The sequence below is a fragment of the Thunnus albacares genome, chromosome 14, assembly GCF_914725855.1.
Source record: "Thunnus albacares chromosome 14, fThuAlb1.1, whole genome shotgun sequence".
NCBI classification, from domain to species: Eukaryota; Metazoa; Chordata; class Actinopteri; order Scombriformes; family Scombridae; genus Thunnus; species Thunnus albacares.
Genome location: NC_058119.1, coordinates 13,057,722 through 13,071,985, shown reverse-complemented (window position 1 = coordinate 13,071,985; position 14,264 = coordinate 13,057,722). Strand labels below are relative to the sequence as shown.

The 14,264-nt window shown below is 37.1% G+C and overlaps 1 protein-coding gene across 3 annotated transcripts in view; it reads left to right on the top strand.

The window, feature by feature from the left end:
* Positions 1-14,264, top strand: part of prim2 (DNA primase subunit 2) — a 29,672-nt gene that overhangs the window by 2,903 nt on the left and 12,505 nt on the right. Inside the window, exons 1-10 of one of the 3 annotated variants that reach the window (XM_044372480.1) lie at positions 231-385; positions 1,385-1,534; positions 1,669-1,781; positions 2,686-2,780; positions 2,873-2,993; positions 4,048-4,143; positions 5,024-5,161; positions 9,538-9,605; positions 10,743-10,815; positions 11,169-11,354. In XM_044372480.1, the coding sequence (XP_044228415.1) occupies positions 1,390-1,534; positions 1,669-1,781; positions 2,686-2,780; positions 2,873-2,993; positions 4,048-4,143; positions 5,024-5,161; positions 9,538-9,605; positions 10,743-10,815; positions 11,169-11,354 (1,035 nt within the window). In that variant the 5' untranslated portion in view covers positions 231-385; positions 1,385-1,389. Of the gene's footprint in view, positions 1-230; positions 386-436; positions 457-1,384; positions 1,535-1,668; positions 1,782-2,685; positions 2,781-2,872; positions 2,994-4,047; positions 4,144-5,023; positions 5,162-9,537; positions 9,606-10,742; positions 10,816-11,168; positions 11,355-14,264 lie in introns of those variants that run through there. The other 2 variants (XM_044372482.1, XM_044372481.1) reach the window with 2 other exon arrangements.

Here is a 14,264-nt window from a genome sequence, read left to right as displayed (position 1 = left end):
GGTCGTGTCAAGATGATAACCCTAGATTTGGGAACGATCTCGCGAGATTGATCATTTTCACCCAAACCATGCTCTTTCCTTAATCCTAATCAAGGATTTTTCTGTGCCTAAACCTACCCAGACCTTAACCATTGTCACATCATAAAACATAATTATTTTTGTACGGTGACAAACAACGCACACAGTGAAGGAACGATACGTGCAAATCTCGCGAGATCGTTTCGCAAATCTAGGGTTACCATCTAGACACGACCATGCGAGGCGGATATACAATCTGTTTCCCTTCCTGAGATAGCTGAAACGTCATCTTTTACCCGCGTTTGTTGAACGACCCACTTTGTTTGGCGGGCTTCAGCTGACAAGGAGCGACTCCATCGTCTAATAGGTAATGTAAATATGATAAATACGGTTTCTATAACTTTCCGCCGAGCTTGTCGAGCGATGTGTGCTGCTAAGGTAACTGCTAACCTACATACAAAGCTTGCTATTCAATGTTTGTGTCATGTATTGTTGACTGACGTTATTGAGCTACGACCACACTGACGTTATACTTAGCAAAACCGTCTCAGTTCAAGGCTGAATTAAGTCTCCGTCGGAGGTTTATTAGCTTGCTTTTTAGACGAAAGGAGCGAAACTGGTGCTGTGCTAAAATCTCTATGGGAGTCATTTCCACCTTTTATCAAATGTAAAGACACAGGACAAGGAGAAAACTTACAAAATTACTTCCCTCTCCATACTTCACACAGTTTGGAGTATGATGAAATGTTCTTAAAAGTATATAAATAATAACTTAAGAGTCCTATTTAGTGAATGCTGCTTTTTAGCCCCTGTTATGGCAAATTAACCCATTTTTACAAGATGAGAATAAATTCAGACTGCCTATTAATGGTTTGTGGTGGACTGTTTACACATTCTTCACAAGCTTAGTGAGACGACACTTGTTGCCTATGTTATGAGGGCCTCGAGTTATGCAGGCAGCTACCTACACATAATCTTAATGGCATAAATTAAGTAACACAAGGTAAAGAGGCAGTAATTGTTTCTGTGAAGAAGGTTACAGCACCCTCTGATATGTCATTGGGTGGCGACTTGTTGGCAGTGCCACCTTAAGTCCATGAAAACATAACAAGGCACACAGTTCTTCTCCAATAGATCATGTTATATTACCCAGATGTCCCTGCTGATGGGAAGGTTGTGGACACCACTTGTGGAATTAAGCATGGTATAAATAGAGAAGAGTTTGGTGCCTTGGTTCATTTTGATGCAGCTGCATCGAAACAAATACTGGTCTGCACCTAACTGTGTGAGATTGTGAGCGCGGTGACTACTGCCCTGTTATCTGGAACTGGAAGTAGTGTTAATATACTTTTTGCTTCACCATCAGGCACCATGCAGTTTGGCGGCAGGAGAAAGAAGTTAAATACCAACCCTCAGGCGGAGCTCTATGGACTTCCTCTACAGTTCTACGGGCAGCCTCCTCTTGAGAACATCTCTCTCAACGAATTTGAGACGTTTGCAGTGGAGAGACTGAAATGTAAGACCTTGGTCTCATGCCAATCTTATGATTTTGAAATAATTTAATTTGCATATTTTTATCTGCTGTTGTGAAATACACTGTGGTAAATCCTGACTTTTTATTTGCTATGTCATCTTTTAATGTCACTGCAGTGTTGAAGACCACTGAGAATTTGGGAGTGAGCTATGTGAAACAGTCAGACCAGTACACAAATAAAATGGAGAGTGAGTTAAGAAACCTCAACTTTCCTTACAGACCAGATGCGGTGAGTATGTTTTGCACGACATGCATCACAAGTTTTATGCTGCATTTCCAAACAGTGATTTCACACAGACGTATTTACCAGGTGTTGGCTTTCAGAAGATCATTAAGGGCTTGGGAACATGTCGTCATATAATGCCACTTTGCGCTGGATGTATGGATTGATTTGCAGTTTTCTGACTTGTAGTTGGAGCTTGTACAGACAAAAAAGTCTTTTGTGTGAAGGTTCAACTGCATAAATGAGAGGTGTTTTAACAGGTGGCCACCAGTGCAGGCATGAAGAGAGGGCTAAAGGCATGTATTAGGTCCTGCTGACACAAAATTCCTAGTTAACATCTTTGTAAAAGGGTCGGTGCCTCCATTTTCTACATGTGTAACAGTAATTGTTTCTTAATATTTATAACTTGTAAACATAGCTGATGTAAAGCCTACAATTATATGCTCCTATCTCGTATAGAGAGGAAGTCACTGAACATCCTTTAAAAGTCTTGAATCGATCCAGAGATGTTAGTAGATTCTGGTGAATTCAGCATTAAAGAGAAAACATTGAGTTTAAGTTGATTTTAAGAAACACTTGAAATATGTTTTAATGTCTTTTACAGTTTGTCATTGTTACTGTTCTTCCTTGCCTGAATGCCAGCCTTTCCTTGGCATTTAAGTTTATCCCAGTATGGTACCTCCTCTTGCGATTGTTCGCTAGTCATTTTTCAAATGGCAGGTTAGAGTGCAGCCTGACATGATATTATATTCCGAGCCCTTGTCACACTGCTAGATAGAATATAAACATATTACACATGTTCAAGTTTGGTCCACAATTACCAAAAAGCCCTATGATAACAAAATCTGAGATGAAGCTGTTAGAAATGTAAACTAACGTCATTAAAAAATACTTATTTTAACTTGTTAAGGATGACAGAAAAGTTGTGCAAGGACCAACTGAATACGAGAAACGAAGAAAGGACCATATCTCTCACTTCATTCTCAGACTCGCCTACTGCCAAACGTAAGTGGAGTTTGTCATTTGTTGCGTTGTAATTAATGGGTGTGTTTCAAATGCAACTAAAAAAAATGTTTATTTCCCATGGAATGTCAAAGGGAGGATCTAAGGAGATGGTTTATACAACAGGAAGTTGATCTGTTTCGCCACCGCTTCAATGACCTGCAAGCACCACAAAAGCTTGAATTTCTGCACAGAAATAATCTGCAATATGAAACGGTAAGGATGAAATTGTTTAGATGTTTTTCTACACTTTTAATTTTAATGTAGCATTTTTTGCCCCTACAGTCATTTTCCAGTCAAAAAATGTATTAATTATGCAACACAATATAACAATAATAATAATAACAATATACACAATTATAGTTTTTTCAGTGACAATAACTTTATATAATTTTTTACCAGTCATTTCTACCTGCTCACTACTGTCCACATTTGTGACTAATCTGAACAGTAGAATAAGGATCTTCATGTTTACTTGTAAACATGAACAGAGGGGACTGTGTTTAAACGTTAAAAATAGCAAATAGAGTCTAGATTCTATATCACACTCTTTAGTAATTAAAGAATAATTCCCAATAAGACTTGCAGAGACAGAAATGTATTAGTGCATATTAGGAGAGAAAAGTGGAACAAGTTGATGAGGTTGTAATTGAAAAAGGCGCCTCTACTCTCTGCTTTTAATTATATTGTGCATTACATTTCCAACTCAAGTGCTCATTATGTATTGAGACAAGAAGCTGCACAAGCTGACATGCTCACTAGATGGTGCTGTTTGATCATAATAACAGGGCTTATGAATGTTTCTGGAAATAGGAGTTCCCCTCAAGAGTGATTATAGTTTTAAATGTTTAAAGATGTTTTTGCCCACAATATTAGGGTTTTTTTTTAAATAAAAGACTTTGTTGAACAAATGATATATCAGAGTTGACGTTCATTTTTATAGTTGGTACACTGTAGACTATGTAGATCAAACTGTACGTGTATTTGGTTTGTGTTTTACTTGTGTGTCCTTAGACCTACTTAAGGAAACCACTGTTGCAGGTTTTCATTGAATGGAGATGAATACTTCAAGGAAAAATTGAGAAACTATTTAAGTAAATAAATAATAAGGTATCTAAATAATAAGGACAAAAACGGAGCATTCATTTGATATCTTTATCTTCCCCTGGTCCAAAACCATCTATGTATTAACACAGTATTTGTATGTATCAACAGTTGTGCCTTTGCAGCTCTTGACTGAAATTCATCATCCTCATCAATAACTTTTCAGACTAGTGTCGAAGAGAAGATGGCTCTGAAGCATGAACTTCTCAACTCCAGTAACACCGTCAGTGGAATCACTGTGGAGGGTCAGGACTTCTACAAAGTGAGTTACTCATCTCTCTCTCTTTCTCTCTCTCACTTGCTGTTAAGCGCTTATGCCTCTATAAAATATTTTCTCATGTTAACCTTTCAAAGTGTGCCAGTCAACTCTCTTTTTGACAATAAAACATTGATTACAGTGAAGTAAACCACAGATTTGTCGGCTCAGTTCTATTTTTAATTCAGCTCCTCTACCTCCGGGCCAATATTTTGCCAGATAGAGACAGAGCATCTTATGATGTGAAATAAATTAGCAAATATTCATCCCTGAGGCTGTTTGAATCAACTTATTGGAGAATTCATGCTCTCAGAAACGTACAACTTCTACTCGCCGTCTTCTTGGCAATGCATTGACATAGTCGAGTGGTTAGTGAACTTGAGCATCTATTTTATCAGTTAGCTGTGGTGCATTTTATTATTTGACAGAAATATCTTTTCTGGTGACCACAAGTTAATGTGGAATCTCTTTAAATCTGTGTGGATGGAGGGCTCGAAAAAATTATTGGCTGATTGATAGATCACCGTCATAACCTTTCACAGTTGAATGGATTTAGGTCTATAGTTTTCCCATTCACGAAAATGAAAAGGAATGGGGGAAAATGTCATGGCCTTCTACTTGGCTGTAAATTTACATTTTAGGAATGTTGCTGACAGTCTATTCATCAAGAGAATGCAAATCATCACATTTGCTATATTGAACATCATGAGAATAAATGTAAATCATTGGGTCACCTTAAAATTTTAAGCAGCCAAAACTACAAAGGGCAAAGGGTTGGCCTTAACATCCTGACACTCACCAGGCATGCAAGTGGAATATTAGCATACATCTTTTTAAATGCATTAATTATTCAAAACTTTCTTCCATTCTTGTTTTTATTTTAAAGGTTCCTTTTCAAGATGCCCTGGATCTAGTGCGAACAAGAAAAGTGTACCTCAAAGCAGGCTATGTGTATATCCCACACCAGGACATCGTCACGATTGTTCTCAATGATTTCCGTACAAGACTGTCTAAAGCACTTGCAGTAAGTGTTTGTTACTCTTCGCTGTTACAGAGAGGATGAACATGGAGGTTATGCACCTGAGATCCTGTATTTGAGAGGAACATGACAGCATTCATGCGTACTTTGCTACAGTTCACGACACACATCTAAACATATAGCACAAGTTTACCACTACATATATATAGTATGTGAATGTACAGGACTTTAAATCAATAATGGAAGCAACTTAAAGTATAATGCAATCCAATACAACACCAACAACTATGAGCAAAAAAATAATCACACTTTTCTGACTCAACATAGCTTCACATCGCATTTTATAGTACATGTTTCTGCTGTTGTGTCCACTCACTGTGCATGTGGCTTAAGTTAATATACTGCATGTAGCAAATTATTAAACTTCAGCTGTGGTTGTTCCCATCAGTGCCTTGAGCGATACTGGAGAAATGCAGGGTTCAAACGAGGGAAACAAGTATGCACATATGACATAAAATGTCTGCAGGGAAGACTAGGGACAGCTAGTATGAAAGTACTTATTATCCCTCAGGGCATAATATGTTTTTTTTAAAGCTGTGGTAAGGGGTCTGTGAAGGCGCAATATTGGAATACTTGTGCACCGCATTGAATGCCCCGAGGAACATGGAACATGATGTTTCGGGAAACCAGAGGCATCCTTTATAATACATGTGAGGAGACATCCAAGGTTCGGTTACACGATGGTTAAGGGTCCTTACTGGGGCACAGGCACAAACGTGTTTAACAACCATAGGAAAGAGTCACTGTATGGTTTATGAATAGACTTGGTCTATTAGCACGGTGCAAGAAATCTCTAATAAAGGTAGCTTGATAGCTGGAGGTATAATTGTCTAGATTGAAAATGCAGGATTTTGATAAAGTTTGATCCTGTGTAATCTTCTGATTGCATGTGTTAATAGCTAGTATAACGTATTAATTCTGTACCTGAAGTGTGAACTGTGTTTAGATTGCGCTTTACTTTGTGATGAGTGGTAACAATGGTGGCAAAGAGAAGGTTTGCTTTGGCAAAACGGTTGTATACTGTATACGCATTATTCTAGTATTCATAGATCTCTGAAGAAAGTCATGAAACTGCTTTTGAGTTTGTCTACTATGGTGGAGAAAATGTGGGATCAATATGAGAGATAAGTATCTACATAACTGTTATACCTTACTGTTATAGCGTTCATTCACTTTTTTAAATATCACAATACAAATATATAAAACAACTTAACATTGTCAAATAAAAACAGAATTTCCAAACAGTATTCCATACACAATACAATCCTGTCAACACATCAATAAAAGTAACATAATTAACTTTACTCAAGTTGCCAGTACAGAGAGTTCAAGGTTTTGTTTTATTTTTTATTTGCCATAAAAACGGAAATGGAAATTATAGCACACTTCTCATATTTTAATCAACCAACACTGATTACAAAAACATAGAGGACAAATACACATAAAATGAAACAAGGTAAAAATAAAAAATAAAAAAAAGTATTATATAACTAAGATTAAATTTGGATTCTAATTAGTTTACGACATTAGACCCGATGGCCATTGACTTATCATTCCAGATCCTCAGTCGGCAACAGACGGCCTTTTTCAAAAGTGAACCTGTCTGCTATAAAGAAAGTATATCAGATTTAATTACTTATGTATTGGTCATGAATGTGTTTAATTCAGTGCCTAGGGATTTTTTCTTAAGAGAGCACCAGTCTCGTAAATTACAGTTTTGAAAATGTTCTCAGGAACCACAGACTATGTGCAAGTATTTAACCTTCTTCACATTGGTTTTGAATAAATGCCCATAATCCTATATACATGTTTACATAAGTATTCCTATCAATTTCTTGTAATAGACCCTACAATGGGCCAATCAAGGGTCAGATACTGTAGCGTTAGCGTTGCAGCCGGCCTTGGTTCCATAACAACCAGAAACTCTATATGCTCCAGTATGGAATAGCTACCACCAACTATTACTTTTCCTCACTCTGGTATTTGTTGTCACAGACTTTCATCTATCCATGTACACATACCTATGCACATATATGCCAAGTGTCCTCCTTTAAGTGTTTGTTTTTTCCAACTAAGAAGCACTTTGTCAAAGAAAACACCAGACACAATGCCTCACCAAAGCAGCTGTTTGAGTCTCTTTGGAGCTCAGTCCTCATGGCTTTGTGCATATAAATTGCATTGGCAGTTTGAACAAGGGTCTGTTTCTGTGTAGTGGTTGTGTTACATTGTCCTCCTCTTGTACTTAACGGAGTAGTCACTTTCAATCAAGTGCACTTCCACATAATGCCTGTGTTCATGACAAAGAGCGAACTGTGCTTAGCCAGTGATCTGAAATGCATATTGGCAAATTGAAGGACTTATTTAAAACTTACTAGCATACTAGAATGTGTACGACTATCAGAATTATGCAATAGTGATTTCTGAGAGGAGATTTGATGTGCTTCACTAGTCTCAGAATGCACAAGAAGTAACTTGTGCCCGTCCTTTCTCAGAAATGGTAAACAATTTGTCCTGTGCAAGTTAAGTGAGAAGTTGGAAAACTGGTTTGTATGCTGCTGAGTACTAGCTGTCTAATCATGAATTTATGTTGTACCTATTGCAGAAAGTCATTGGCATAGTGGGCAACATGTACTTGGTTTGGTTTAAACTGAACATGTGTCCTCCATCATGGGACAGGCTTGCCATATTTTCCTGTTTGGGGGGAAAAACAAATAAAAAGAACAACTTGGTCCAGTTCAGTCATTCCCCCCCATTTCCTGGTAATTATCCGGACCGCTAACTGTTGGAATGGAGTAATGCTCCAAAACAATTTTTCTTGTAACTGTGCCATTGTGGCTGTGTCTGTGTTACTATAATGTTTATTCTCCTCCGCTGGCTACAGCTAAGGGACATCGCAGAGAAAAGATGTGTCATTAAAAAGGCATGAAATTGAAAGCTGCTTCTCCATATGACAGCCGTTATTGGTTGGATGTTCACTTGAACAGACAGAAATGTTGCATATTAAGCTTTTTGTGTTTGTGTAAAGCAAATGATTTAGACTCTCTGTGTTGGTGATTTGAATTGTGTTTATGAAGCAATTAGTGGACAAGTATTATTAAATCTTTCTCTTAGGGAGGGATGTGCATACATCTGAAAGTTTAAGTATAAAATTCAATCCTGTAGCACTCTTGAGGGACATGCAAACCATGCTTTGGGTCTAGACAGTATTGAGAGAAATCACCTGACAAAAAAGGCCCATTATAATTTTGTAGAGCTCAAGGTGATGTCTTCAAATGTCTTGTTTTGTCTGATCAACAGTCCCAGATCCAAAGATATTCAGTTTACCATCATGTCTAACACAGAAAAGCATCAAATCCTTGAGAAGCTGCAACCAGCAAAGCTTTGACTAAAACTATTATTCAATCATCAAAATATAGTCGTTGCTGATTAATTTTCTGCTGATTGATTTAATCATTGCTGCTCTGGTTGTTTCATATGTTACAGATGTTTCAGGATGATGTAGGGCTGTGCGATATGACGGACCGACTATTTATTCATTGAATTAAATAAAATGTGCTATATTGGGATAGGTATTGTTATCAGGATATGAGATTTTGGTCATATCGCTCCACCCCAGGCTAACGTAATAATGTATGAATTCAGTAAGTTGTAGTCCTGTTCTCACAAGTTGAAGCAAGATCAATAGACTTGCAGCTGAGGGAATTTCAAGGCAGAGGTCTCAACATGATCCCTTTTAAGATCCCTCACACACCAAGCTGACGGCTGGCTTTTGGGTACCACCAGCAGACATTCAATAACATCATTTCAGATAGGAGAAACTAACTGAGATAATTATTAAGAAACAAATATATTAAATATATTTTACACAATAGAGAAAGTTTAGGAGATATGGGAGGCGTCTTAAGCAATCAGGGGTTACAGCTGTACTCACACCATAAGCATGAAAACATATCCTTGTGATGCATTTAATGGTAGTAAATGTTGTGAATACTCACAGCTTTAACAAGTGACCAATTAATTACCAACTGTGGAAAATTACACCATACATCAAGCTACTCATGATAAAGCTGATTCCCAATAGATATGACTGTTTATTTACCCATTTTGTTTCCATGTTTCTGATGAATTTGGCCAACTTTTGAGTCTTTATTAAGTGATTGTGTAAGCTTCCTCAAGTTTTATGTGCTTTAAAGTTACAGCTTCATACTACCTGCTTAAATTACAAAGCCATGGCCTCGTTTTTTAATTATTGTTCTGTGTAGCATTCAATCTTTGCACTGATCTTGCAGTGTGTTCGGCTGTTGTAAGCCTTTGACCTGCACTATTTACCATTACTCATGTGATGCCCATCTCCTCTGCAGTTGACGGCCCGCTCACTACCAGCAGTGCATTCTGATGAACGGCTCCAACCTCTCCTTAACCACCTCAGGTAAGCAGCAGGATTAATAACTTTAGCTGCCATTTTGCCAGGACGCTGTTGAAAAAGAGATTTTGCAGGATTGATCTTTGGCACTGAGAAGGGTCTGGGGCTTCTGGCTGGTCTGAGGTGACCTCAGTCTGTCCCTGCAGACAAGTCCAGATGTTTTGCACACACATATAGAGCCTAGCTAAGTTTGCAGCATCAACTTTTACTGTTGTTGAAGTTACTCAGTCCTGAAGTAATTAGGTCTATGCAAGTGTAGCCTGGTTGTAGACCTACGATTCACTCGAAACATTATTCATTTGAATCACTGATAAAATAGAGGTGAAATGAAACGGCAAGGCTTGTGCGTGGCATGTACATTATTTCTCAAACTGTATGGATAGGAAATATTAGTTGTTGAATTGTGGGGGTCTCGTTTCACCCCATTCCTCCCTTGCAGTATTTAAAATGTATCCACCAACCAAAAAGCACCTAAAATATAGTTATTACGTCTTATCGAACAGTAGCACAGCCTCTAAACTGTGTATCAAAGGCTTCACCTCCTGTAGGTGCCCAAAAATTAAAACCTTCCACTCGTTCACCAATAAAACACTTTTGATGTGAATTAGCAGCAGACTTCATTGCAGCTTCAATAGCAAAGTAGAGCGGCTCAGAACACAGTGAGGGTGTTATCAGTTAGATAAAAGGAAGAACATTAATCTAAGGGTGGAAGAAGTCATGTTGCCTGATTGTTGATGGGGATTAGTGGGCAGGTTGTTGAGATTAGTGGGCAGGAAGCTAATCTCTCTGGTAGGGGGAACACAATGTGATGTAAAGCACTGCCACATGGGACTTGCCAAAGTCATCAGACTCAAAAATCTACTGATAGCAGCTCAGTGGCTTTAGGTTTGTTTGGCTACAGGGGATGTATTATATACACGTTTTTAAACTACAGTCAAATGTTCATTATTTTAGCTGTGTCTGATCTTTAATTTAATCATATTGTCTATCAATTTGACTTGATTACATTGATGAAACATGTCTCAGAAAACATGATCAGTTTTCATGGCAGCCTTCATTGCTCCTAATATGATTAATATTGCTAAAGAATTAATTCTTATTTATCATTTTTCTGATATTTTTTCCTATTTTCTTTCTTATTAGTCATGCCTATGTGGGACAAGATTACAGCATCCAGAAGAATGTTGGAAAAATCTCCTTGGAACAAATTGATTCAGTAAGTTTCATCGAATCTCCTCTTGAAATGTCAAATTCAAGGTGCTATTTTGCTTGTGATGGGTGGTTAAAGGGGAGTAATTAGATTTGTATAGCAATTCTGGTGGCCGAGAGCTAGGAATTAATATAAAAATATGTTAAATGCCAGATTAGGTTTTAATCAGTCAGTTCACATTATGATGGACACATGACCCTAAGGGGGAAAAGGGGATAAAACACAAGGAGTGAAAGATAAAAGTATAAAAATAAGAAATTTACAGGCATAGAGACTGATAATGTATCACAACCAGTGTATGGGTTAAGCTAAAACATTCCATATCTGTATGTTAGTCATTAATTATTGTCTGCTTCCAGCTTTCAGGGAAGTCGTACCCACTGTGTATGAGGCAGCTCCACCAGGCCCTAAGAGAGAACCACCATCTCCGCCACGGTGGCCGTATGCAGTACGGCCTCTTCCTCAAAGGTATCGGCCTCTCTCTGGAGCAGGCGCTGCAGTTCTGGAGGTCGGAGTTCGTGAGGGGAAAAGTGGATGCAGACAAGGTAATGTTGGCAACATTAGTACTGTGGTATTTTTACTTTTTTGAGTTGCAAGAATTCATTCAAATTCATTTATATAATAAAATCTTTGTTTATATATGCACTTAACTGAATTCAACACTATATATAAACTGAAATGGCCACATTATACTGTAATTGCACTAAAAGCATTTAAAATGTATTAAAAAAAAAACAGTGTTTTGGAACACATTTCCTCTCCAGAGAGCTGCTCAGCACTCTAATGGGTAGTGCCGTTTTATTGGTGATGTAGCGACCCCATCAAAGCTGTATTGATTAAAAGAAAGTTCACTGCTATCATTATTTGCGTGCAGTGCTGTGATGAGGCTAATGGAGACTTAAGCGGTTGTGGGTCCATTTATTGTCTCTCAATAGAAGACGCATTTCAGAGACACAGTAAAGACACAGAAATGTTTTTGCATGAGAACAACAACACTCTTCATCTGAATAAGTTACAGGAGACTCAACATGATGTCCTTTTTGATGTTTCTCTAAAGTAACCTAGGAAATATGGCAGCCATATTTTAATATAAAAGTTAAAGTTACTATAAACAAACCAGGATTCACCAACATCTATTTAACAGACTGACACTATTTGCATTTCAGTAATTAAAGCTATAATATGTAACTATTCCGCATTAAAATGTCTAAAAACTAGACCTATGTTATATATTTTGTTGAGTTGTGTACTTGCATTATCCCAAATGTTTCCAACAATTTTCAAGCCCAGAGAAATCTGTAATTTTAATCAAGGTAACGGTCCGTTTCATTTGATCACCTGTCAATGGCATCATACCCCTCTACCAAAGAGTATACGCGCACAAGATGCATGCGTCGGCATTGTGTTTGTCCACTACAATTGTGTCTACCACCTACATTGTGGCTGTTTGCCTTAATGGCGTCTAACAAAGATCATATGCCTACAAGATAATTCGTCGGCGTTGTGGTTGTTCAACAGAGACTCTTGTAAATGGACTTTTATTCAGTTTTAAGCCACATTTTAATGATAAACTTTAGATCTTGTTTGTTTTTAACTATATCTTTTAACCAGATGAAGGATTTTAGTCATCGGATGTCTGGATCTTAAGTTATCAGAGAAACAAGCTGAGCAAACGTTAGCAGCGGCTCAGCTAACAGCCCCCACTGGACATCCGGTACCACCCAAACATCGTCAGAGAAACGCTGATTTTTTTTTTTTTTAAACATGAAATTGTTTTATTCAGTGTTTTTACCTGTTTAATCACTGGGTCTGTTTGTTCTGGAGAGGAGGAGACCTCTGTGGATATTTCGGCTCCCGGTAAAAACATCCTGAACAATGAATACTGGAGTAATCCTAAACCGAAGAAGCTGGTTGTTAAACAATGAAGACAACAACTGCCATGATCCCTTCCATGATATTGTGCGTTTAACAGCTACAGCATGATGTTTTATTTACTCAATTAGATCGTTAAATAGCTGCAAATACATTGTTTAAAGAAAATAGGCAGAAAATATCTGCCTGTTAAATTGATAACTGCTTGGATTGCATTGATTTTACTTTAGCAGATACAACTATACACTAAAGGCTCTTTTAACATCCCATTGGCCTCTCCCTCTGGAAGTGAGATATGGCCAATTCAGACACAGACTTCTCTGTTATTTTAAATATGTTTTTTATGTGTTGTTGAGATACTAATACTCACATAAGAGATACTCATACAAGAGAGACTCCTTAGTTCATTAAACATGAAAATGAGATTACATTTCAAGTGAGTCTGGTGTCATGGTCTATTGTGGTAGAAGCTATAAATTGCATTAAAAAGTAAAATCCATCTACAATTTATGGATTGTGACTTCAACTAAAAATGGTTTGCATGTGCATTTTTCAGCCAAACTCTTTAATATTTCAGTGATCTTGCTCTCAAAGGATCCCTGAATACAAATCAAAAACAACCCAATGAATTTTGTTTTAAAAATTTATAAGACAAGTACAATATGGATGGTCACATCTAGGGCTGTGATAATTCTCATTATCGATTTATCTACCGATTATTTTTTTTGATTAATCGTTTTGTCTGTGAAATGTCAGAAAGTAGAGAAAAATGCCTGTTATAATTTCTTAATGGTCAAAATGACATTTTCACATCTTGTATTGCCAGATCAACAGTCTAAAATCTAAAGACATTCATTTTACTATCATTTATGACACAGAAAAGATTCAAATTTCTACCTTTAAGAAATTTACACCACTAAATATTTGGAATTTTTGCTTAAAAAAAAAAGACTAAAACGATTAGTTGATTATTGAAGTATTTGTTGATTTAATTTCTGTTGATTGATAACCAATTGATTAATTAACTAACCATTACATCTCTAGTCACATCCCACATGGAGCAGTTTGGACTGAAAATAAAATTCAGTCAGATATGTAATGTATTGTCTTAAAAGCATCTAAAGTATAAAAAAGTACTATGTATTGTTTACTGAAGTTACAATCTCTCAAATTTTTTTTCACCCACTCCTACCCCACAGCAGGGGTATTCTTTAACCTGTATTCAAAATATCAAATAATATTTTACTTATTTTAAATGCCTAACTATCTGACCATGTTTGATGTATCATTTATTCACCTGAGCTACAGCCACCTGATTGATTTTTTTTTTTTTTTTTTTAAATCATACAACTGCACCTATAGACGGAGTTATAAAGATGCAACACTATTATTGTTATATGACTGTTTGCTGCCCAACCCCAGCGAAAAAGTACTGGACAGGTACTATAGATCAAACCAGCATAATCTGATTTCACCATGACACCATGAGAAAATTGTCTTATCAGCCAGCCTGGTGAGCTCTTTTGACATGTTTGTGATAATTTTGTAATTGAAAGCTTCAAAAATACTGTCCCTATGCCTCA